The sequence below is a fragment of the Stegodyphus dumicola genome, chromosome 7, assembly GCF_044657685.1.
Source record: "Stegodyphus dumicola isolate Sdum_Otavi_A_Nest chromosome 7, ASM4465768v1".
NCBI classification, from domain to species: domain Eukaryota; kingdom Metazoa; phylum Arthropoda; class Arachnida; order Araneae; family Eresidae; genus Stegodyphus; species Stegodyphus dumicola.
The window spans coordinates 160699536-160726322 of NC_140774.1; the positions used below are offsets into that span (position 1 = coordinate 160699536).

General features: G+C 33.6%; 1 protein-coding gene across 2 annotated transcripts in view; it reads right to left on the reverse strand.

Annotated features, from left to right (window-relative positions):
- Window positions 1-1568: 1568 nt before the first annotated feature.
- The window catches only part of LOC118198585 (uncharacterized), a 65262-nt gene continuing 40043 nt past the window's right edge, over window positions 1569-26787 (reverse strand). For both annotated transcript variants that reach the window (XM_035370297.2, XM_085820994.1), the window contains one exon: window positions 1569-4649. In XM_035370297.2, coding sequence (XP_035226188.1) covers window positions 3129-4649 — 1521 coding nt within the window. In that variant the 3' untranslated portion in view covers window positions 1569-3128. The remainder of the gene's footprint in view (window positions 4650-26787) is intronic.

A 26787-nucleotide genomic window follows, 5' to 3' on the forward strand; every position in this document is an offset into this window, starting at 1 on the left:
CACGGTGAGGACGGGCGTCGTCATCTATAAACACAAACTGTGCTCCCATGCCGCCCCGAAACAAACGTACATGTTGTTCCAGAATGACGTTCCGATAGATTTGGCTTGCCATGGTTCCAATTTGAACATGCAGTTCAGTTCTGGAACACAGAATAATTCCATCCCAAACGAGCACTCCTGCACTACCGTAACGGTGTCGTTCAATGATGTTTTCTTAGTAGTAACGGGTACCTGGAGCTCTCCATATGAAAGTCCGGCGAGAATCAGACTGCAAGCTAAACCTGGAATCCTCGGAAAACATCACACAAGCCCACTGTTGCGGTGTCTACAATGCATGCTCTCTACTCCAGGTTAACCGCAGGCGATAGTGAGTTGCAGTAAGTGGAACGCATCTGGCAGGTCTACGAGTATGTAGACCAAGCTGCCCTAAGCGTCTGCACACGGTCTGCCTTGAAATTGTCGTACCAGTGGCTGAAGAGAGCTGACGAGACAGGTCTGAGGCTGTGCTCCGCCTGTTTCTTTTGGCAGTAACTGCCAAATACCGGTCCTCATTCGGCGTTGCAACTCTGATGCGACCTGTGCTGTAACGTCTACTCACATTACCATCATCTTGGAATCGTTGCCAAAGCCTGGAGATGACACTCTGGGTAATTCCAAGTTCGTCTGCTACTTCCAGTTGGGTACGCTCACATTCCAGACGGCCGATAATTCTACCACGTAAAAAATCATCCAAATGCGTCCTTTGTGTCATAACTATTCAGTAATTGCACTGAAATGCTTATAAAGCACCTGCGAACAATTTTACTTCTTTGCCTGTATTCCTTATATATCACTCTCTTACACTCTCGTCATGGTGACGTACCATCAGTGTTATCTGGTTACTTCCTGAAATTTGCATATTATTCTTGAAGATGTGTGTAGTGATTTTACAAGTGATATATTTATTTTAGAGTTCGATTTCCGTGTGACTCCGAATTATCCTTAATTTATGGACATGAGTGTAATTTACATACCAGTTGTGTACTGTTTGTATATTTTGTGAACTCTTTGGATTATTAAATAATATATGAAAGGTAACTATATTGCACGTTCTTTCGTTGCCATATTTGATTATATCAAATTCGTACGAAAGTTTTCTTTTTATAAATATGTGACGCAAGGATATGCAAAAAAGAAAATTTTACCATTGTTTGCAAATCAATGTTAATGAAAAAAATGCTATTAATTGTTACATTTCTTTCAAAGAAAATATTTTGGGTTCATCATTGTTTGATATTTACCTCTCATATTTAAAATATTATCTGTGTTATGCTAAGAGTGGAATTATTGAAATTAATGATTTCTTGGTGGTTGGAGCCAACGGTTCGACGATCTATCTCGCTGTTTATAAAGTTAATTTACTTTCTGCAAATATACAGAAATTTTGCATTATTTCATGTCTAGCTATTATATCATGCGTGGTTGAATTCTACATTTATTCTACATGTTTTATGGAATCTTGAGAAAATCGTGACTACATACCACTACTTTCTTGAATAGAAAATTCCAATAACATAACGAAACTCATATATATATATGAATAAACTTTATTACAAAATACATCACTGAATAAAAGATTTAAATAAATTCCATTGAAAAAATTACAAATGAATTTACAAAACATGTATACAACATATCCGTTATTGAGGAACAAACTTGTGAACTTTTAAACATTCATCTGAAAATTTAAAAAGTATTCAGTTTCAAATTATCTTTGGATTCCTATTACTACTTTAAAAATCCTCTACACCTAAGCTCTAAAATATTTTATTCAAACTGACAGATATTTTACATTTTTTTAAATCAAATTTTACTGAAAATTTGAAAAGAATTAAATTTGAATATATTTAAAAACATCTGTGGATTCTTATTACTCTCTAAAATGGCTTTAATATTTAAGCTCTAAAAGATTTCGTTCACACTGAAAGAATTTTTTTGATCGACTAAAATATGCTAAAACACAAAAAATGTATATTAAACAATATTACAATTTATATATAAGACAGATTTCAAAAGATGGAATATTATATTGAAATTAAATTGTGAATTAACAGTTTTTGGCAACTAGTCCCGTATACCAGATACGCATAGATATTTCCATGTCCGTTTGTAAAATGAATCAAAAAACGATTACGAAAACGATAATAATAATAATATTTTTTCTTCTGTTTTCTTTGCAAACAAATTAATGAAGCAAAAAAAAAAAAAAAAAAAAAAAAAACATGGCTTTAAGATAAATGTTATAAGTTTTCTGTACTTGAACGAAATTACCTTTCTTACCTGATTTTTACAGAAGTCAAGAAAAAGATAATAGAAATCAAAAATTCTGAAGCGGCATTGGTCTAGAAGCACGTCTAGATGCTTAGCTTGTCTAACAGTAATTCTTCTGGCTTAGAAACACTCCTTTATAAATAGTTTGTCTCGTAATAATTCTTTTGTGCATGCTCTTTCTCTTACTACTTTTCTTTTTCCCATGTTTATTTTTAAATTAATATTGCCAGCAATGTAAAAGAAGGAGCATCGCCCAAAATAATAGAACAAGAAATATAATCATTTTAAGTTGCTTACATAACACAGTCATCAATGACAAAAAATCACGTATGTGTTAAAAGGGCAATTCATAACTGCTATGTAATCTAGAAATAATATCTACGGTACACTATTTATGTGCAACTAAATATGTGCCAGTTCCACAACCATATTACTGGAATTATTCCAGTGTCTTTTTTACATTGGATTACTGAATTTAGAACTATAATTTACTCGATAATTATTCCTACGATCTTATTTCCGATTCAGTTTTATATGTGTTTAACATTTCACATTATAATAAAGAATATTTTTATGAACATCTTTATGTTCTTTAAGTTCCATTAGCTGCGCTATTAGCTGAAATATTCACAAATTTTGGTTGAAGTTTTCTTTCTCTCCAAAAAAAATTAGATATGAAATTCTTATGGCAGCTCTGCTGTCTGTTGTAAACATTTCCAAGTCTGAACCAAAACTGCTTCAAATAAAATAGTCATAAATGTTTTAATAACAATAATTTTTTTAAGTATTTCACATCAATAAGTACGCAGGTCAGCTCCTCACCCTATAGAAAGTCCTCCACCTCTACCGACCTCCACACCTAGAAAGACTTTTGAATTGAGCCCAAGCTGAGGTCGTGGTAAGAAAGTTGAGACAATATTCTTCGCAATTCCCAAAGCACTTAGTGGAAGCAGGCCACTCAAACCACCACCTCCAGCTCCACCTCCAATTTGAAGAGTTATTCCTCTAGGAGCTCCGAATCCGATTCCAATGGAGCCCAACCTATCGGCATCATTGTTTCTGCCGACATCAGACAAGTTGACATCACCTATGGGATCCGAGTTAGAAGGGCTTGGTTCATGATGATGGTGATGATGGTGATGGTGATGCAATCCATCATTTGCTGTATCGACAGAACTTTGTGCCACTTTTTCATAAGTGGTTGGAGAAAATTTATTCGCAGGCTGATCGTAGCTCACTTTAGTGTGGAATGTTTGAGGTGGAGGAGCAAAATATTGCGGAGCTCCACTACCCATTTGAGCATTATCAACTGAATACGAATTCTGGGGATACTGAGAAGGATTCTGGAAACCTGGTGGTTGAGAAATTTGATTAGGTGTATTTGGAGGTGGCATGACTTTCTGTCCTTGTAAAGATCCTCCTTGATAGGGTGGCATTCGTTTATTAGGTCCAGAATACTGAGACTCTAGGAATTGTGGGGATTGTGCAGGATTTGGAAAGGGATTGCTGTCTTGTTGATTTGGAAAAGACTGAAATGGTTGATTCTTCATATTTGGGTTAGAATTTCTCATCGGCTCATTTGGATATGGTTGAGGATTTCTAAGTATCTGGTCCATACTCATTTTGCTCTCTTCTGGCCTGTGAAAGCCTTTATTATTAGCTGGAATTGTGTTAGGGAAACCAGAATTTGGACGGGCATTTGGGTTTAATTTTGGTTGCGGAGGGACGCTGTTTCTGTTGGATATTGCTTTCGCAGAAGATTTATCGTTTGTCGGAAATGTAACATAGTAATCGCCTCTATTTTGTCTTTTGATGAGCTGTGGGGGACTTCCTGAGTCTGCAGGATTAAACGGTTTCTGTCGTTGAGCCATACCTGCGGTATGTTTCCCGGCGGATTTGTGAGGAATTTTGCTTTCTTTAGAAGATTTGATTTTTCTGTTGTATGGAATTTTGCCTTCAGCAGTATCTTGAGAAATATCTTCGGAATACACACTTTCTTCAGCTATTAGGTCATCATTGTCCTGAATAACCATTTTATCATCTAGTCGTCGACCCTTACGGTCATTCTTGCTGACTTCTGTGTCAGCTACTGGAGCAAACACTACGAAGTTCTTGGGATGCTTAGGGATGGGCATATCTGAAATAAGCTTGGACAATATATCGGACGCTTTTGGACTAGAGCCCATCTGAGTAGTCATCATCAGAGTGGTTGCAGACCCTGGTATCTTTGTTGTCGTATTCTCTTGTTGACTTGATGGAAGAGAAGACTGCGTGGAGGAGACAGCATTCAACAAGAAGACGTCCACATCTAGATCACTTCTGGATTGCATGGAGTCTATCTATTAAAAGCAAAGAAGGAGAAAGGAATTAATTCATCTCGTTATTATTGAAATATATCTAAACATTTTTCAGCTGTTTAGGTATAAAACCTCCACTAGGGTATAGAAGAAGTCATATTTTGTATTTCAGACTCAATCAAAACGAAACAAAAAGTCACACATTTAAAAGATCTTGTAATAAAAATGCAGTTGCATATTTAGACTGAATTTTAGTAAAACATATTATGAATAATGTTTTATGGAGAAAAGGCATTAAATTCACATTTAATTTGTGTGCATAATAGAGCTACGTTTATTAATAGTCCAGACAACTGGAATGACGATTATTCAGATTAGTTTTTCTTCTTTTTAAACCACGTAAAATTAACGCATAATTTTTTAAGAATCTCATATTAATTTCAATAAATGTGAGCGACATATGCATTAATTTACAGCCTTCCTCACCTTAACAGAAAAACAGACGACATCTTTTTTTTTGAAATTTTTTATTGAAATCATAAATTTATTACAAACTGTAAATGAATATAATTATATTTCACAGCATGTATTATATTAAATTATTACTAATTTTATTCGTTTATGTAAATTAAAAAATATTGCTTTAGTTTTAATTTTATTTGTGTTATGCAAGTAAAATATTTTTTTTAACCTGCACAACACAACATTTTAAAAATATGCATGTTTAAAGTTTAATGTTTACTTTTAGAAGAGTTAAATTATAATCAAAACCAAAGTAAATCAAAACCGTACAACGGAAGACTTCAAACAGTAACAGCATGAGTCTTCTGAGAGGAGTCTGACATTAAATTTTTCAAATATTAAAATACCTTAAAATGGAAAAAATTACAAATATTACTTATTTTTTCTCGAATCAAAATGATATAATTACTTTTGTTTCACAAAACTAAATTCTTAATATTGAATAACGTTAAAATCAAACTCAAAAATATTTTCAGTTTAAAAAACACCAACGTTTGTTGCACATTTCTGTTGGAAAATATAATGATACCAACGTAAAATTATCAAAATAAATAATAAAAACATTCATATAAAAAATATGATGTGTACACCACATGACTTTCTTGTACGGAATATTATTAAATTATAAGCATTTTTTCTTGCATTTCATTTAAATTTATTGGATTGAATTAAATCTACTTCGTCGATAGCGCATAAAATGCAATAGAATAAATGCACTCTTCAAAATTCACTCTATTTTTTTACCATAGCGACACTCTGGCGCTAGGATCACACAACAGCGTTATATTTCGTTCATATTATAACTCACAATGCACAAAATTTATATCATTTGAAGAATTATCTAATCGTTGCCACATGTTCTATTCAAATACTATAATAAATCTAGAACGATGTATAAAAGAAATTAAGCAAACTAAACAAAAAAGAAACAGTTTTTCACAGACGATTCTGCCTTTCTCATTCAATTAATTCAGTTCTCACTTCGCGACAAGGCAAAAATACATAAAAACTCAAAATATCTATATTAAAAATTACGAAGTAAATCTTAAACACCTATTTCCTTGAAAAAATTCCAGAAAGGATTAAGCATGATTTAATTCGCAATAATACATGAATGCGTTATCTTTGTTGTTGCGAAGTAAAAAGGAAGTATAGTCTCACTAGATTGGCAACAAATCTACTATTCTGCTGTTTCAAATGTGAACAAGCATGTCCGCCATGTTATTTAAAAATAGGCTTAACCGCACTTAAACAGCTTTTAAATTGTTGATAATTCTACAAATACTGCTTGCAGATTTCCTAAAGGCATAAAAACTTTAACCAGAACATAAGAACAACATAATTCAATAATTTTTAAAGCAAAAAATGCACAATTTACAAACATACAAGAGTAAAGAAACTGAGATCACTGAGCCGGGTAACAGAGTGGATATATATATGAATATATTTATATACGTTTGGTGCGGCCGATTGCAACCAAAGTACGAGGTGCACATCTATATGTTATAGTAGTCCAAAATTTCAACAAAGTATACAAAATAGTATACAAAAATGGTATGCAAATGTTATAGTATACAAAATTTCAACGTTCTGAGACTACTCGTTTTTGAGTTATGCGAGATACATACGTACGTGAATTCTCTTCAGAATTCATTTTAAAGGAGTTTTATAATTTTTTTTCAAGGAAAAGAGTCTTTTATTCTGTCCTTACGTACCGATGTCACGCAAAAACCTCGTTAAATTGCATTCGATAGCGGTCAAAATGGATATTTTCGTCGAAATATGCTGCCTGAAACTTTTCGCGATTACAGTACTTCCTTTTTACTTCGTACAAGGAAGTAAAAAGGAAGAAAATCTGAAAGGATTTAGAGATTGACGTCGCGTTTTTGAAATGCTTATATGTGTGTATGTATGTGTATATACAAGATGTACCGTAAATGTTGCGACAAACTTCTAGGGGAGGTAGGGCACATCATAAGGATTAAGAATTACATAGGACCTATATCCGGAAATATCAGGGTAGCAGAGATAGAAGATGGGAAAGGAAACAAGAGAGTGATTAATTTTAAACATTTACTGGACATGAATACAAATGGTGTTTCGACAGCTTTAATGTTACAACAGATGCTCGAATTTTGCACCATCAGACGCCAAACAAGCCTGACACCGACGGACCATTGATTGCCGGACATGTTCAAATACACCGGGAGTTTCTTTATTTGCAGCAGCTGCGCAGGTGAGTCTTCCCACGAGATCCATTTCAGACACGATAGGATCGTGATATACAATATTTTTGATGGCTTCTCACAAAAGAAATCAAGCGTCGATAAATCCGGCGAGTGGGGGGTCAGGGAACTGGTCCACCACGCCCAATCCATCGATGCGGGAATGTGGACCTGCCCTAGAAATTTGTCGCAACATTTACGGTGCACCCTGAATATATATATATGTATGTATGTGTGTGTGTGCCTGTATATACATACACATAAATACATGCATACAATGAATAGATTTCCGAATCTGGAAATTTCCGAATCCAATAAGACCATGATCTATGAAAGTATCATTGAGACGGATGAACATCTTCGTGGTCAGCTCTGATGACCACTGATAATTCAGCTGTGATAATTCTCTGATGTTTTTAAGTGAAACTAGACCGCTGTATACTTCGGGAGAAAATTAACGCAAAAGGAAAAATATTACAGAAAGATTCGAAGAAGATGTGTTTTATTTTTTTAATGTATGACATAATCCTTATTTCATAATTCAAATTATGTTTTCTTTTCTTGTGCTGATACTGCTTACCAAACTTACTATAAATATCGATAATTTGATTATTCTGCTAGAAAAGAAGGCTCGAAAACCACCAACTTGCCCATACTAAGTAATATTTACATTTTCATCCGTAAAAATACGCCAAACTGCGCCAAGATTGTTGCGAAGGTATGTAATTACTAAAAAATGTCATTGTTTAATTTTAGCACAGTAGAAAAGAATACAAGATTATGTATGTGCTTAAAATCTTCCTAATCTAGATTAATTGCGTTGCTTAATTTTAATGGAGATAAAAATGTACGTTGGATGTTTAGAATGAAAAAAAGAACTTTTTTTTCTTTAGAAGAAACTTCAGTCTTTCATATGTGTTAATGGGAACAGAAATGCTTTACTTTTCAGCTGTTGAAATGCGCTAAACGAAAAAACAAGCAAACAAAAAATTATCTCACTGTGTTAGAATAACTAAGTATTTGGCCTACGGATGAGGATTCTCTAATTTTAATTTAATTGAATTGAACTTTTTTTTTTATCTGAGTGCCTTATAATCCCATTTGGTTCAGGTGTTTGTTTCTCTTTATTGTAGTGTCATTAAAACGATAATTTTGCTGTGGTAAGAAAGAACAAAATTCACAAGACAGTCTTAAAATTCACAGAACTTTTGTGGCTTTGGGTTTATTATAACATTTTCTCAAACACTTTAACGGTTATGTACTTATACTATAATTTCAGAATTGAGGTGTCTATTACTAGAAACGAAACATTCACGCAGTTAATTCCTGCATAACTAAATAAACATTATATTACACATTATTTTTTAAAACTGAAATTTATATTTATAACTCAATCATACTCTTGAAATTCATTTAACCACTTTATCTTAGACCTAGATTATCATTAAAATGGCCGGTGCTTTTATGCTTTATATTGTATTAAAGGAGATTTTCTTTATTAAATAGCGCTTAACAAAGAAAGGATTTTGGATATCGATAGTTACAGGAAAATTTTGCCGATAATTACAGGCAAAGAAGGATGACTTAAAGTAATTTCGAGAGCAACTTCTCGTAGTCCAAAAGACCAGCAAAACCAACAAAATAAACTTCAAATATTGATTTGAGTTTAGGAAGAGAATTAATTTATGTATTTTCGAGAAAATCCTAATGGTAATCAGTATGGAAATACTTAAATATAAATACGAAAACGATTTTTTCTAGTCTTAAAGAAGAGCGAATTTAAACCTTGATTTGGGATTTAAAAAAGAATTATTGTACGATGCATTTTCGAGGAAATCTTAACCGAAATCAGTATGAAAATTACTCAAATATAAAAAAATCTCGGAAAACGTTTTCCCATAGTGAAAAGACCCCCCCCCAAAAAAAAAAAAAACTTAGTGTAATTTAAACGCTAATTTGAATTTTCGGAAAGGATTAGTTTGCAAAATTTTGGGGGAAATTCTAAATTATATCAGTATGAAAATTATTTAAATATAAATAAACTAGCCATTGTAACAGGTATTTAAAAGTAATAGGAAAAGAACCGAAATTCTAGGATTTGCTTGATTTTTGCTGAGAAACCTGATATTTCCTAAATCTTAGACATAAAATTCTGTATAATTATCAAATTTAATTGTAGGAATTTCTAAAAGTGTTACAGCTCAAAGTATCATACAGAACTTTCTTTTTTAGCACCTTATAAGGACAAACTTCATACATTGGAAAGATCTAACAACATGAATGGAGTGAAAAGATGACACGAAGAAAATGGCGCTGAACTTTGCTCTTTTCACTCGTAAGTCTGTAATTTATTTACTTAAATGAAACTCCCTTAGCATGGAGAAGCACACTTGTAACATTACTGCGTGTTGCTCGTGCAGCTCACGAAGATACCAGTTAAACTGATAAGGGAATGTAAAAAGAAATAGAAAATGAGCACAGAACACTTTCTGCATGGATCATCGATTCCGTTCCGCCCCCAAAAAGTGCGCCGTCCCAGATAGGAGTGTCGAACTGAACTTCTGGAATCACGAAAAGATCTCGTCTATCCCCACCCATGCAGTAAAAGTGAAAAACAACTCATGACGTTGTGACATCGATATCGAACTTTCTTGGAAACAGCCTGTTTCTGTTTGCAAGAGCTCTTCATCTGATTGTAAACATATACTGCAAAATGTTTAGGCAAGTGGCAGGGAAAATAACATACTTTTTCCTTCCTCGTGTCTATCACTTTGACGGAATAAAACGCTGTTTATTTAGAACTCGAACATCTTTCATTTTTATATTCGATAAATTCGCTTCTGGTATAAATAGATGTTGCTAGTCGACGATCTCATTCAGCGTTGCCGAATGTTCTAAATATGCATAGTTATGAATCTGTTAATTCTGCTCTCAACGTGTTTCTTCTGTATATCTATATATACTTCTGTATATCTTAGAAAAGGGATCGACATAAAAGGGTTTATTTTATATGATCTGGAATGGGCATTTATTGATAGTTGATATGAGATGCTCACCAGTTGACACAATGGCGTCTCAGCATTACTAAAGGTCAAACATTTATTAAGTACGTAAACTTTATTCGCATCAGCCTAAGGGACTCTAGAGCTGGTGCAAGTGGTGCTTCCGCACCGATCAGCAGAATTTAAGGGCGGCAAAATTTTTAGAATTTAAAGAAGCACTGAGCAACAAAATTTAGGGATGTCAAAGTTTTAGAATTCAGGGAAGACTCTGGCAGCAGAATTTAGGGGCGGCAAAATTTTCAGAATTTGTGGAATGACCCAGAAGCAGAATTTAGTATTCGCAGAGATTGCCCCGGACGGCAAAATGCCTAGCGCCAGCCTTTCGTTCTTAGTGTTTGCTTAATATTTTCTCACCTTTCTGACCTAAAGCTATAGCGCGCTACGTTCCTTGATTTAAACCTGTTCTCGCTTTACAAGAAGAGACTGCACACATGGGAATAAGAAAAATGCCTATAGCCTATGGAAATCATAAATTAATACACATTCCTAATATACTGTGAGAATTTAATCTCAAGAGTTTTTATCGAGACTGCCGAAAAGGATCTCCAATATAAATCTTCTTATGGACCGTTAATGTTTTAAGTACAATTTCAATCGACTGGAAAAACAAATGAATTAACTTTCATCGTTAGCTAATTCATGATTCATTAAAATTTTATAAATAAGCATTAGAGGTAATAAAAGCTCTAAAATTTTATAATGTAAACATTAAAGGCAATGGAAGCTCTGTGATTGACAATAAGTTTAAGGGATTTTTGATATGTCAATGTCGTATATTTCTGACAATAATGGAAATAATATAACATCATTCTAAAAGTGTTATTTTGAGCAGTTACCATTTTAGTAGTAAATGTAGATTAATATGTGAATGAGCACGAGAGTATGTGTTGTTTCCTTTTCCCCTTATAATTACTCTACGCCTGAAAGAATATTCGTGCTCGGCATCACGTGAAAGTTTTGAGAAATGGTACGTGTAGTTACGAGATTAGGAATTGTTTTCTTTAGCGTGTTACCCGCCGTATTCGTTTTATTTTCGATATTATGAATTGATACTAAGGCGGAAAATGAATGCTAAAAATCGGGAACAGATTTGAAATATATTTATGTGTAAATTTAATAAACATGTTGTTGTTGTTGCCTATTTGAAGCAATGAAAAAAACCTTACATTTTTTTTGTGGGGGGGGGACACGCTTATTATTCCGTTTGATTCTAATTTTATTGTCTAATTTTCTTTCATAATAAAAAGATTTACTATGTTAAGAGTCTTTTTTTTAAGATAAATTGATTTTTACCTTATTAAATGATTAATATTTTGCTTCATATTAACTATTTGTATTAATCATTTTTTATATATTAATTAAATATTTTTCTTCGTATAAGCAGCCTTTTGTAAAAATTCTTATCTTACCGTTAATACTTTGAGGTTTGATTCTTTACTTTTATTTTAGATCTAATGCTTTCTTTTAAATTTTCTATTGATTCTGCAGATTAGTATTTTAACTTTAGTTTCACATCTTTCGTAGAAATTTAGAAAATAGCCCACTTCATTTATTACTTTATTGTTATTATAATTTCTATATTCAACAGCGCATTCTAAAAGCTCTCAGTATGGTGAAAGAATCAGCCTTGAAAATAATATTCCAATTTCTTCTACACACATTACATTGATTGCATCCTGCGCTTTACATTTCCTAGGCAGTTACTATATTCTGAGCAGTAACAACATCCCGTGCATAGCTTCTCTAATTTACTGCACACCTATTCTCCAAAACAAAACCAGTAAACGTCTGAAATTATGAATAAAGAGGCCGATTTAATCAGCTTAGTCGCAAGCTGACTCTTGGATTAATGAAAAAAGGACGGTGGAACACACAAGGAGTTGTTCATTTGGAAATATGGTTCTGTGGTACGGACAGATCTCTTGCAGATATGGGTTTATTAATCTATAACAGTAGTGTGTCATGATTTAGCGTTTGTGGTAGTATAGCTAACAGTTTCAATGCAAACTGCATCATTTAGTGTCTGTAGTAGGATAATTAACGGTTATAAATGGCAAAAAGAAGTACAGTCCTCATAGAGCCCAATTTCTCTGTCTATTGAGCAACAATTACTATCAAATGCGTAATCATAAAATACAACAGATCAAATGAATACAACGGAGGGCAAAAGAAATGGCCCAAATGATGATCAATGATGGCCACCAACAGATGGCTGAATGATGGTCCAAAAACACCATTTATTTTGGCTATTTCTGGAGCAACAGCTATCTTTCTATGGAATTCGACAAATAACAGATCATGTATTTCAGAAACAGGCAAAACGAATAGTCATTGATGGACCATTTGAATCAAACATTCTTTTACAGGATACGAAAAATTGCAGATCAAATGTTCCAGAAAAAGAAAAATCATTCGGTTTGGCTGTTTCTGTAATAATAGCCAAAACAAATGGCTGTTTCGGAAATATGAAAAGTAGTTGAAATATCTGAAACATTTTTTTAAATATCTTGTATAAATCATAGAGAATGTAATTTAAAATTACTTAGAATGGAAATTTAATTTGAATGTAATTGAAATAGAATTTTCAAAGCCAATTTTTTCAATATACTCAATGTTGTTTGTAAAATAGGTAGTTGAATTTAGTGTTAATAATAATAATAAATTAACTGATGAAGTGAGATGTTTCTTGAAGTTCTTTGAAGAATGTAATACTAAAGTAAAAGAACTGAACAGTAGACTATAAATAATAAAGTGTAATTCTTCTAAAATATTATTTACTCCAAAAATAGCCATTCATTCATGGAATATGAAAACTGACAGTTCTTCGGTTTTATTCTAGAGCATTTGCAACAGCTAGTGGTTGCAGAAACAGTCGTCCTTCAATGAAACACGGCAAGCAGCAGATTAAATATTATGAGAACTGTCATTCTGAGCAATATAATGTTTCGAAGATTATGATTGCTAATCCGAATTTAGGTTACGAGTTCGAATTTCATGTAAAGCTTAGATGCTAACGCCTTTTCTTCTCTACTCGAAGATCTGACATCAGCCTATACCTTGCAATGAATCCTGGACAAAGTTCTCGATTATGAGATGGCTTAACAATTGATGGGTTCGGCCAATTGCGACTGATTACGCCAGAGCAAGAGTTCGGTTATTGGGGATAGAAATGTTCCAGAAACAACCTTTCCTTTGGATTACTTCTGTGCTTCAAATGGTATCAGGATTGAGTTAATCGTGAGTGGAAATTCCATGGACAGGTTTATGTTGGTCAGCCATGAACAGTTGATCACATAGATAAGAGCCAAGTTTTCCTACTGAAATCTCAATATTTTTCTTCAAAAGTAAAATTGTTCTCCTACCGATAAAATAACGATGCAATTAATGCTATATCTGCAAGCAACATGCGCCAAAAAGTGCGTTACATGGCATTCAGCAATAGGACAAATTACAGAGTTCCTATGATACCAACTGACCATCAGAAACTACTAATCATATATACAGCAGGAATTTTAATCACGTCGTGATTTTCCGCAATTACCTTTGAGAATTTTAAAGGAATTTTTTTTTGGATAGGCACTGACACACAGCACACAGAGGAGTAGTTCTTGGGGAATATATGCCTGCCATTCTCTGTATCCATTACGACACCAACAGCCGCTAGACGAGAGTAGCGAGTCATGCTCCAAGTTTGCACAATAAGCATTTAGCAAACACAAAAGTTGTTACTCTGTCTTGGAGAATGTACCTTTGTTATTTCTCTTATCCTATACGGAATGTAGCACAAGATCGACCTTGCATGAAACCAACTGACAGGTTCTACAAGAAGTTTAAAAACCGTTTCGACTTTATAGATTGTACGCCGGTAATGATCGTATACTGCTGTTGATTATGCAGATACTCTACAAGAATCTAATCAAATTTTTTCTCTTTTAATTATATACGTTCTAATTATAATTACAAATATTATTACAATTCGCTGTCAATCTTACGACTTGTCGATGCTATGTTACTTGTGTAGAATGAGTCGATTCTACGCAGTGTCAAACCTATGAAAGTAACACTCTATTACAAACTCAACAGAAAGAAGAAGCTCGTCTGGAATGGCAAGTCGTATTCTATAGTTGCGCAGGTGGACCTTAGCAGGCGAAAGTGTAGCTCCTTGAATTTGGAAAATATATTTCTTGTACGCCTTATATCCATTAGTTATTATAGCCCAAACATTGAATAATAAAGTTTAACAGACTTATAAATGCAAGAGTTATATCCAGACCCCAGTGCCATCTTTGAAAAGAATAATTTATTGAGTCGTTGGGCTTGTTTAATAAGCTATCCATTTAAGTTCGCAATATAATTTCTTATAATCTTGACTGTAATTCTTAGTCATAGCAATAAATTAAGCGTTTTTCCAGACACAAACATTTTAAAAATAATTTCAAGATCTTTTCTTTAGATTCAGGTTTGCGTGGGATAACGCATAATTATATTGTGATTTACATAGTAAATAACTTTTTCCTTTTTCTAATTGTTTTCCCTATTAGGACTGTATATTTGGAAATTCTATTGTACAAAGTTTTATCACCAAGCAAAGGACGAAATCTTTTAGTTTTGTTTTAAAATCAGTACTTTATTATTTTCATGCAAAGAACCTATCTTTAATGCTAGAAATGCGCCTAGGGCTTCAGTATTTTCAACGAAAATAATGGGTGTCTTGAGCGAAATTTTTGGCATTTACGCCATTTCCCTATTTTCGAATTTTAACTGATTGCAATCTTCAGATTACCGGAGCTAAGAATTTTTTCCTTTTCAAATAAAAGAAAATATGTATGCAAACAACCTATGAGCAGTATAACTGCTCAAAGACACCAAGAATTAGAACACGCAATTCTAAAGACAGTTACGGAGTAAGTTGCACATAGAGTCGGATTTGATCTTCTCCTCTATTTGCTAGATATCATTCTTAAAACAGAATATAAGAATACTATATTAAATTACATTGTGTTAAGAATGGTAAGAAATAAATAATGCTGACAAAAATGAATATTCATTATTTAAATTACGAGCTGGATCACCTAAATTAAAACAACAAGATTCATTAAAATCATTATATATTTTTATACCATTATATATAAGGATTTTAATGAGTTCAGCTAATGTAATATCACGGGTTCAGTTGACAATTAATAATAATATATAAGATACTTAGTTTGTTAATCAACAACAGGAAAATTAAATTTGAAAGATAATTAAATATTTTATGCTTTATCGAATGGCAACGTACTGGCGACTATGAGATAAAAATATTTTATTTCGTGTAGTGACAATACATGTCTTTTAAATCTTCGAGTTTTCTGATTAAATTTGAAACACAAATAATTTAAGCTTTACCGAATCTCGAGTCATGACTTTGAAATCCCCGAGTTTGTTAATCAGAATTTCATCAATTTCGCACAAAACATAAAATACATGGAAAACAAATTCGAAATTTAAAAATTCTGGCTCCGTGGTACATATATTCGGGTGGAGGACTGCATGTGTTTTGATGTAATCCTCTGGTATCCTGTGTAACTCTGGTTCTGGTGTGTCTAGGCGTTGTTTTAATGCAACGCGAGGAACATTCACACGTGTATATATATATACATTTTTATAAAATCTTCATTATTTAACAGTGGAAATAAGATTAACTATGCGTTATTCTTTATTTATTCAAAAATGAGTTATTTTTATTCTCAATATAATCCAAATTTCATTTCGGCTCATTTCTTCTGGTACTGCATTTGTGTGCTAGCAATCAGTTTTTCTAGCGCCGTCCTTTTGCGGAATGTTTTCCGAAAAAATTTCACGCTTTTAGAAATAACTAAAAAAACAGAAAGAAAAGAGGTTAAAACGATTTCGCAGTTAAGTGGTTATAAGCTCTTCTTATTATGATTTTTATTACCTTAGTTATGCTTCAATTAGTTGAACTTGACTTTATAACCCAAGCAGCGTCACCATCCACATGGAAGAGGCGACAATAAGATGTCTGCAGGCAAATATTATTACTTAGACTGGATTACAAGTGCGCTGTTTAAGACATTTCGATAATATTCCATATATGACTTTTAACAAAATTTAAGAGGATTATCCTCTGGAGTCGGAATTTAGATCGGAGTTGTCTTCTGTCAGGAATTAAATCTACAGATGCATATGTATTTGGGTTAATTTAATCTTTAGATTTCATATTGTTATAATATCCCAAGTTCAAGGTCATTGCGATCATTCATAATATTTTGAGTGCAATAATATTCCTTAAATTATTTCAATCTCACGTGGTTTCAGCTTTTGTTCTAAGAAGAAAAGGTTTGCTGTATAGTTAACAAACCCTGATGCAATAGGGTGCAAAAACGGTTTACTCCTAGAATATGTGTTATATGGTTATAAATTTTTTAAAAAATCGAAAAAACTTTTCATTGGAAAACGAGATGGTTATATTTGAACTTTCAGAGTGATTAGGTTTCCCAACACCACCACCACACAGAAGGAAAAGAGAAAAATTGATAATTCTCTCACCAGTATTTGAATCATGGAGCTTCTATTTTTTCAAGCAGACGTGCAAACCATTTACACCACGACAGCTCGTAAGCGAGAATACAATAATTCCTTATATTCTGCTCTATTAAAGGGGAGTTGGAGAAAGGCATGAGACCCAGTCGACAAAATAAAAGGAGTGACGAATTATCATCTTCCACTTTTGTAGTTTGGATGACACTAGAGAGTCCCTTAGGTTTCAAAGCAGGAAACGTGAAAAACCAATTATGCTGTCTTCTTGAACTCAAACCTTGGTTCTCCAGAGCGTTTATGGTGCTGGTTAGGTAATTTCTTATCCTTTTCCTCCTTGAAGGAAAACCAAAAAGATACAAGAAACTCATCGACCAGATCCAGGTTGGGACGAATTATCTTTCTCCACATTTTAATTCAAGCATTAAGTAAGGACATTTTTCATATTTTCTGAGTTAGTAAAAATAATTTGTGTCTTTGCCGAGATTTGAGTCGAGTATCTTCCTTGGACTTGGTAACCATCAGCATACAAGGCGGAATGCAAAACTCTCTGCAATGAACCTTCTAATCCTCTGCAATGTATTCATATTCGAAACTCTCTCTATAGCTCCGTATCCAAATTAAAACAGGCGATCAAGCGATTTTAAAACGACTTTTTTTTAATGAAACTGGGATATCTTGAGATTTGTGCACTGTTTCGAGAAAATATCTTAAAATATTCTTGAAAAATGTCAGTTCCCATTGAAGAACTTATACTTCCTGATCGTACTTTGCCACCCATACCTTGGATTATATGTACAAATAAAAGTCCCTTTCTTACCTCCATCATGTAGGCCTGTTATCTAACAGAGACCATAAGGTTTTTTGAAGTAGGAACTTTGAAAAATCAGCTAAGCCTTTACTGAAGCTCAAATACGCATCTTCCAGTTATAACTAGACTTGATAACCACTTACGTCACTAAATTCCGCATGGAAAAATAAGAAAGTTCCTTACGTTCTCCCGTACTTAAAAGACGACTGCAGACCCAGTCAAACAAATCCAGATGGTGACTCCCCTTCAACTCAGGTTTTACATGCTAATATATTAAAACACGAAAATAACCGAGGGTGCATACTGTAATTCCTTACAAATTTTGTGCTTGGCCGTCATAGTTTCAGGTTATGAGCCAGAATGTTCCACCATCTCCTTCAAGAAAGTATGTTTTTGGAATGCAAGCGTAAAAATAAATCTTATCTGGAAAAATGCAGATGTTTGAATTTTTTGTGGATGAATTCCATTTCTGAATTCAGCGTTCTAACCTTATTACAGTTAATCTGGACATTGAGTACTCATCTAGATTACCAGAAGGTCTATCATTCCAACTTCACCTGGAAATCCAACAATATAAAATAACTTCAACAAAGCATATACGCCATTATGTTAAGTTTCTGTTTGAAATCATAAAAACTAACAAAGAAAACTGTTAGCATAAATTTAGGTATTTTGCATAATGAAACTCGACAGGCATACGAAACGAACGTGCGCCAAGGTATATATTGGCGAGAGAAAGTAAAGCTCGTGTGCAATGCAGTATATTTGATTTTCACCCTAGCTACTTGTACCTGGCCAAAGGTCTAATCCAGTAGTACTTTCTTCTCTTTCAGGTACGATGGCAAAGTATGTTCCTGTTTATTTTTCTTATTGCCTAAAATAGGTAAGCCTGATATTTAGGACTGATGATGATTCTCTGTAAGTTATTCTTTTCAATAATTCAGTGTTTTAATGTCCGTGAACATTATTACTTTTGTTATGCTTAAGTTAAGCAGAATTATCCTATTTTATTAAATAAAGATTTCGTAGTTAATCTTTTGACTTATGATTCTTTAATTCTGTGCTCGAGGAAACGTACTCATTACGCCTTCAGTGCTAATGCACAACCAATAAAAACGTAACATACATTTCTCGTGGCCTGAGAATATAACTGAAGCTAGTTATTTGCAAAGTAAATTAAAATTAAATCAGAGACTAAGCATTCAGACGGTAATGCAGTTATCACAACTGTCATAGCCATATGATTAAAAATCAATACCTTCGTTCACACCTGCGAAAAATGGTTTAAACTCTATCCAACCAGGAAAAGTAATGCTGCGCATGCGTGAATGTGCAAATGACTAAGCAAATCTGCTGATCGAATGTCAAATCATGCTGACTTCGCTGTGAGTGGTAGATTTATAGAGACATTGGGTATTTTTTTGGAAGCAGGCAAGATGAAAAATATGCAACGCCTTCGCCGGAAATCGAACCACGGACTTCTCAATTACGCACTGAGCGTGCAGACCACCACACCCCGAAGGCATGCCAAGAAGGCGCGAGAAATACCTTATACACTCCTTCTTTTAAAGGGCGACTGGGGTTTTTAGGGGACCCAACCGCCAAATCCTGGGTGAGGAGAACATCATCCAACACCCTTTTAGTTCGGGCGCCACTGTACAGACATTAGGATTTTTTAGAAGCAAGAGAAATGAAAATGAGCAACGTCCTCACTGGTAATCGAACCGCGGACCTCTCAATTACGCGCTGAGCGTGCAGACCACTACACCACGAAGGTTCGCTAAGAAGGCGGGAGAAATACTTATAGATTCTTATATTTATTCTTAATTTTTCAAATGCCAGTTGAGTAGTGTCTGCTGTGCGTTGCCGGAATAGTAAGAAGTGAGGCATTATGTATTCCCGAATTTTCTATTTGCTCTTGTGCTTCATCATCATCAACAGTGCAAAAGAATAGCGAGTGCAAATTTCAGTAACATGTCTGCATCACAAGCGTTTCGAAGTCCTGCAGATGAATTTTAAAACGTTATAAAAATCATTTTGGTTATGCGGCTTGATATAAATAAATGTCATGTCTAGATATAATAAAAATGGCTGTAATATGCGCTGCATTGTTTTAGATTAAATTTTTATAGTAGTAATTCTATATTTATATTATATAACTTAATATGTTAAGAGTTCCAAGTAATGTACCACTTCTGTTTGTTAAATTTTACCCCAAATTTAATTCACTCTTTATATGAAAGCAAAGAGCTTAATACGGCAAAGAGAAATTTTTACAAATTTGATATAAGAGTTATCATGAATGAAAAAATCGACACGCACATGTACACATAAACACACAAACTTCATAGTAAAGACAGAAAAATATATTGTGGGGACCCTAAATCGTGCTTATTCACTGAAAACTCACTATCGAATTTTTGAACCGGAAACCTTCCTATGTATATAGGAAGGTATATATGTATATATTCCTATGTATTTTCCTTACCTATGTATATAGGTTGGCAGGTAAAACGTTAGAAGGAAAATTGCATAAATAGCTATGATTTTTATTTCATTTCTTATAAAAAATTATTAATAAAAGAACACATTTAGTTTATTTTTATCTTAATGTGTGATCGAAATTGTCTACTTTTCAAATAAAATAGGAAAAGAAATCAAACCTTTGGGAATAGAACATAACCTCAGCCACTCCCCTGCTAGTAAACTTAAAAGTTTAAGCGCTTAAGTTTTAGTTGAAAAAACATTCCCCTATACAATGAAGTTACTTACACGCATGGATGAAATAGAAAAACCTGTGTTCTGTAAGAAATGGATAACCGCGCTATCATAAAGTAAGTATACATTGTCTTGAGGTCAAGGGTTTGAAACTAATTTTACTTATTTTAACCTACTTTTAGTTTCCGCTGGCAAATTCGACAAAGTAGAGTTAAAAAAAAGGAGTAGAAAAAGAAAAAAAGGCAGTTCTTTTGAACAAAAGCGAAACAGGGAAAAAAAGAAAGTTCAAAATTTAAAATATCAGGACACAATGAAACAAATAGACGAACAAGCAAATTATCGCCATTCATTGCATCCTTCGGAGTGTAATGATGAGATGCTAACCCAAATAATTTCTAATATCAAATTAATGACAATTGTTTGCTGTAGAACCAGGCAAGTGCGAGTTAATGTCATCGCTATTTGACGAAACGACCAGTTCTGCTAATGGGTGGATTATCTCGACTATTCGCAGGTTAAAACAGATAGGATAAACTACAGATAACAAGCAAAAAAATACAGCTGTCTATCTCTTCTGTTCTATTCCGTGTATAATTATGAAGTGCATCTGGTAGGTGTTAATAAGCTGACGAAGTTGAAATGACTGACTACGTGCAGTTCTGAATTGAAAGTAAAGAAAGTAGACAAAAATAACTGTACTAGCATTTTTTTACATGGGGTTTGCCCTTCTATTGCAACTTTCTTTCAACTCTAGGGTCCGTTATTACTTAATTTTCGATAGTGCTTAAACAGCTTTGTAAGAATTAATAACGTGCATATGCTGTATTTTTGAAGACACTATGTTTCTAAGGAGCTGTCCTAATTATTAATACTTGATTGGAATGTAAACTCTAAGAATGACCTGTACCATGGAAACAGACGGCTCTTGTACATGTATCGTATGTACAGTAAACTTGAGGACAATATAAATGAGCAAATAGTTGTCGTTTTGAAATTTGATGCTGAATGGAGCATTCTCCACTCCGTGAAATGTACTCCAGTTTTCCATTTATATTTTTGATGAAATCTTTTTGTAGACGATGCCCAAAGCCTGAATAGCTATTAGTCTATTGGTATCACCTTTTGGTATGCCATTTTGCACCATTCTGTTGAAGTTGCTATGAACAAAGTTAAAAAAATTATATATATTACATAAAATGTAGGATAATAATGGCATAATCTAAAAAAAATATGATCTGCTACTAGTACTTGAGACTCAGTATAGAAACAATGAGTCCTGACATAGGATTGATCGTCGTGACATAGGACAACAGATATTACTGACAATCTTTGAATCCCCTTAGCTACTGCTAAGTCTGGATTCATGTCATATTCATGCAAATGTTCTACACACACGTTGGAATTAGGACCTTTCAAAGTCCTAAGTAGTTCATTTAAACCAGCAACTAAATGCATCATTTCTGAAGCCGAAGTCTTTGTAATCGTGGTAAATCTTCTCCAGCCGTAGCAAATGTGTATCCATCATCTGACAATCGTAAACAAAACACTTACTAGTGTCATCTCCAATAATAATTTGAATGGGAAAAAAATAGGACTAATGTCTGCCATTTGAGAAATCATGACTTGTATAAATTCAATCTTCTCCTGTTCTGCATTAAATGCATGAAGTGTAAAACAAGAACTTCTTCTTTCAAGATCTTCCAAGATAATTTTAAAAGCAGTGTCTTTTTCGATGTTATGCTCATTCGGAAATGAAAACGGCGAGGTTTTAGCAAGAATTTACGAACATTTTCGATGTCCTCGTCTATTTAAGACTGCAAAGGGAGACCGCGTCGGATTCAATTTCTTATCTATAAAGAATCGTTCGTACCAACAAAAAATATTGGATCTGTATATGTGCTTTACACAATATTTCAAATGCTTTCGTTTCTGTTTTTGTCGTTTCACAGTAAAACTGTATAATTATTATTTGTCCAACTTTTGAAACCATGGTAGCAGAATATTTGCTGTATCAAATCAAAGCTTAACTCTCTTGAAACTTCTCTCCGTAATCAGATGATATACTAGAGAAAGAGAGCTAAGATGTTAGAGTAATAACCGCTGTCAATTATAGTTTCACAGGTTTGTTAGAGTTTGTTAAAAAATTAGATTTAAAAGTCTGTAGATGCTCTGTATAAGTTTTGCCTTGAGCATATAAAATTCCAAGATACGTGCCACCAAACATTTACAGCTTGCTGCTTAGTATTGCTGTTATTAAAGTTTAAAGAATGTAAAGATTATTCGGCATAACCCTGCGAATACATTTATAGCGTATTTCATATCTCAAGCAAGATCTAGTGTAATTTAATCCTATTAACATCCAAACGCTGTGTCGTTTCTCCTTATAAAAGCGTAATTCATGAAACATTAACAGCGAAGAAGGGCTTGAATATCCTTACCACCTGTCATCACGCTTCGAATAATGGGAACAGAGGGGGGAAAAACAGAAGGATTATTAATTTCAAGGACGAACGACGATGCAGCAGATGTAATGTAGGACGTTGTGACGAATCCTACCTCTCTGCTAAAAAATATATATATTATTTAATTTAATAAATTCAGCAAACTAAGAAATAATAATACTTTAAGATGTTAATGTTCTTTCACCTCCTGTTACGGAAAAATAGAACACACGTTTAAAATTCAGCGGTAGGTGTGTATTTGCCCGAAGCACTTTCTTCAAAAACATTTAAATTTCCGCCGGGAAGAGGGAAATCACAGACTTTCATTTAACCTCTTTTTCGGAGCATGTGTATGCAGAGCAGATTTGTGAATGGATAGGATGCATGTTTGTTATTATTTGGCATATGTCCCTTATCTTCTTTCCAGGTCATAAAAGTTGTCCTAAATGTGTACTAAAGTTACTGTTTTTAATTCTTTGAGAGCTGTGGAGAACCTGAGAAATTTCTGGCAAACTAATTTCGTTTTAATTATGGCAGATGGCTGCGAATGGAATAGAATTTTAATGAGGTTACCTAAGTGATTTTCTTGTTTTAAACACTTAATTTATACCAGAAAGAAAACTTTTGCAGATATCATGTATAAATGTATCAAAAAAGGATTTTTATAAACGAAAGAAATTTAAGCGTAGACAAAAGTGTTTCCAAAACGGGCAGTCAATCTTAATTGACAGAGGGTAGATTGATGAGATTGCTCATTAACTGTGCCCTATGTTGTGTCCTAAGACCACAAGTTGTCTTCGAAATCTCCCCTTGTGATCCTCCTAGATTTGAAAAATCCTCTGATTGGTAAGTGAAATTAACAAGATTTTACATCATATTCTGCTGCACAGGCATATCTTTCAGATGAATTCTCAAAACAAAATAAACTATTTTTTGTTGTTGTTTATAGAGTAATGCTTTGACCTCGACAAGGCTAATGAGAAATTAAAGGGGTGCGAGAGGAAACTTGGTATATTTAAAGCAAAGAAATGCTTCATCATTTCAAGCCTTAGACTCATTTTAATAGAAAATTCTCCCGTTCTTTGGAGAGAATTCTGCAAAGACATACGTTCGCATCCTGTTATTTACAATGCTTTTCCTATGCTTTGAATACTCATTGAATTTATGCAAACAAACGAATTTTTTTTTATTATTAGTCCAAAGAATTTGAATCCCGAAGGACTATTAGTTTCGTTTTGGCATTTTCGTCGGACTCATAAAAGTCGGTTCACTTTTCAAACTGTTGCCACAAAATGTTAGAGTCCTGCATTATATTTGAAGAAATTAAATAATGAAAAATCTGCATAAATGTATGTATATTTCTCGTATTGTGATAAAACAACGGTACATAGAGTCATCGAATTTTGAATAACGTAATCCTCCAACGAATATGAGCACGTAGAAGCCCTAATTTGATATTTGAAATTTATTTTATAATCGATTTCCTATTTTTTAAAACTTTGACGAATTTTTGATTAACAAACTCAAGGATTTCAAAACGAGCAATGGCAACGTTGTGCAGAAAAAAAAATTTTATCTCCAGCGCGTGAGTCTCTGTATCGGAAATTCTAAAGATATGCTCGTTTTAAAACTATTTTGCGATATTGCTGTTGCACTGGATCTTATGGTTTAAGTGCGAGGAACATGATATTTAATAAAGAAAGGTAACACACAAAATGTTAAAAAACGCCCCTTTGGACGTAATTTAAAATCTGAAACATTTCAGATTTTTTTTTTTTTTTTTTTTTTTTTTTTTATTATTATTATTCTTCAAATTAGAGTGCCAGTTTTTGTGTTCATTATAATATGGGTTCTTTCCTAAATTTATTTGGTTTCCCTCGGGTGATTTTGAACCAATCGTATACATTGTCTGTAATATTACACCGTTTAATCGGATGCCGAATTTATATTTTAACATCGTATTAAAACTTTTAAAGCGTACATTATATTTCATATCTAATCACTAATTCTGAAATTTTTTTCCCTCCTTCAAATTCCTTTTTTATTATATTCAAATTCCTTTTCTATCCAGTTTATAGAAATCAATGAGAAAATGTGTGTGCAAAAAATGTTGGAATGATAAATGACTAACTGATTGACTGAACTGATGTATCATTTTTTTACACTACCAGGAAAATCGTTAACTGGAGTTACCATATAAGGTATTTCTCTCGCCTTCTTGGCATGCTTTCGAGGTGTGGTGGTCTGCACCCTTGGCGCGTATTCCAGAGGTCCGCGGTTCGATTCTCGGCGAAGGCGTTGCTCATTTTTCATCTCTCTTGCTTCAGCAGTTTTATCCTTCGGACTACATCACATATCCTGTGAATAGACTGTTCACGGACTATTACTGCAACAAAGGCATCTTAGAGATAATGAAGCAAGTGAATGAAAATAATTATATCCAAGAAACTAAAGATTAATGTAAAATGTAGAAAGGCGGCTTAACCATCAGATTGCTAGCATCGACTAGGATAACTTCCTAACTCTGTAGTGCCATTAACTTAGTTTCGCGTAACAGGTTAAGTAAAGTGACCATATCTCTTTTGCTTCGAAATTACCTTACGCCTCTACACTGGCGCCCGAACTGAAAGGTTGGTGGATGATGATTCTTTCCATCCAGGATTTGGCGACTGGGTCCCCTAAAAAACTCCAGTCGCCCTTTAAAAGCGGAGGCATATAAGGTATTTCTCCCGCCTTCCTTCGCGTGCCTTCGTGGTGTGGTGGTCTGCACGCTGGGCGCGTATTCCAGAGGTCCGTGGTTCGATTCCCGGCGAAGGCGTTGCTGATTCTGTTTCCAAAAAATAACTAATGTCTCTACAAGCATTCGGTGTCTCTACAAGCATACAGCTACATTGTCATACAAGAATACAGCTACATGTCTCTACAAGCATACAGCTACTTTGTCGAACAAGCAAAGAATTTGTAAAGCTAACGAACAAGTAGTGTAGAATAGATACTAACTATTTGGCGTAAAATAGAATGTACAAAGCAAACTAATAGTATTTAAATACTGTGAGTTAATACTCAATTAAAAGAACAACATTTTTAGTTATACCATCAACAGCGGAAAGTTTGATTAGCCATTTCAATCTAATCTTATTAGTTATTTTATTCTGTATTTTTACTACACGCTAGGGCTATAAATGAGGAAAATGTAGCTCCTTTGTACATTACTAAAAGTTAACAAATACTAGGATTGGTATATTAAGCTAACTGAAAGTAAGTTATAATGAATTAATATTTATTTCTAGGGAAGTAAAAATAGGATACGAATTGAATGAACTTTAAGCTTTCAAATCTTTTTGCTATTCTTATCATTTTAACATAGTTAAGCTGAGAGATGTTATACAGAGATAAATACAATAGTACTACCTCAGTGTACGCAATTAATCCGTTAACGATTCTTGAACGTTATTAGACGAACGCTTCCAATAACAAATAAAGGAAAAATAATTTATTCATTCTTATAGAAAATCCTATTGTTATTGTTATAACATTATTCAATCCTAAAATACAAATGTTGTGCGCCATAAATGCAGTTATAGATGGGTTTACTATAAATAGCACATATATATATATATATATATATATATATATATATATATTGTAATGAAGCACTGCACATGATACTGTACATAATTTTTTTTTGTATTATTTTTATTTTTTGTTTTTATTTATTTATTTATTTATTTATTTGCTATCCAGATCAAAAGCACTTTCTACTTCCTTGTACGAAGTAAAGGAAGTATTGTAATCGCGAAAAATTTTGGATACCATATTTCAACGAAAATATCTATTTTGACCGCTATCGAATACAATTTAACG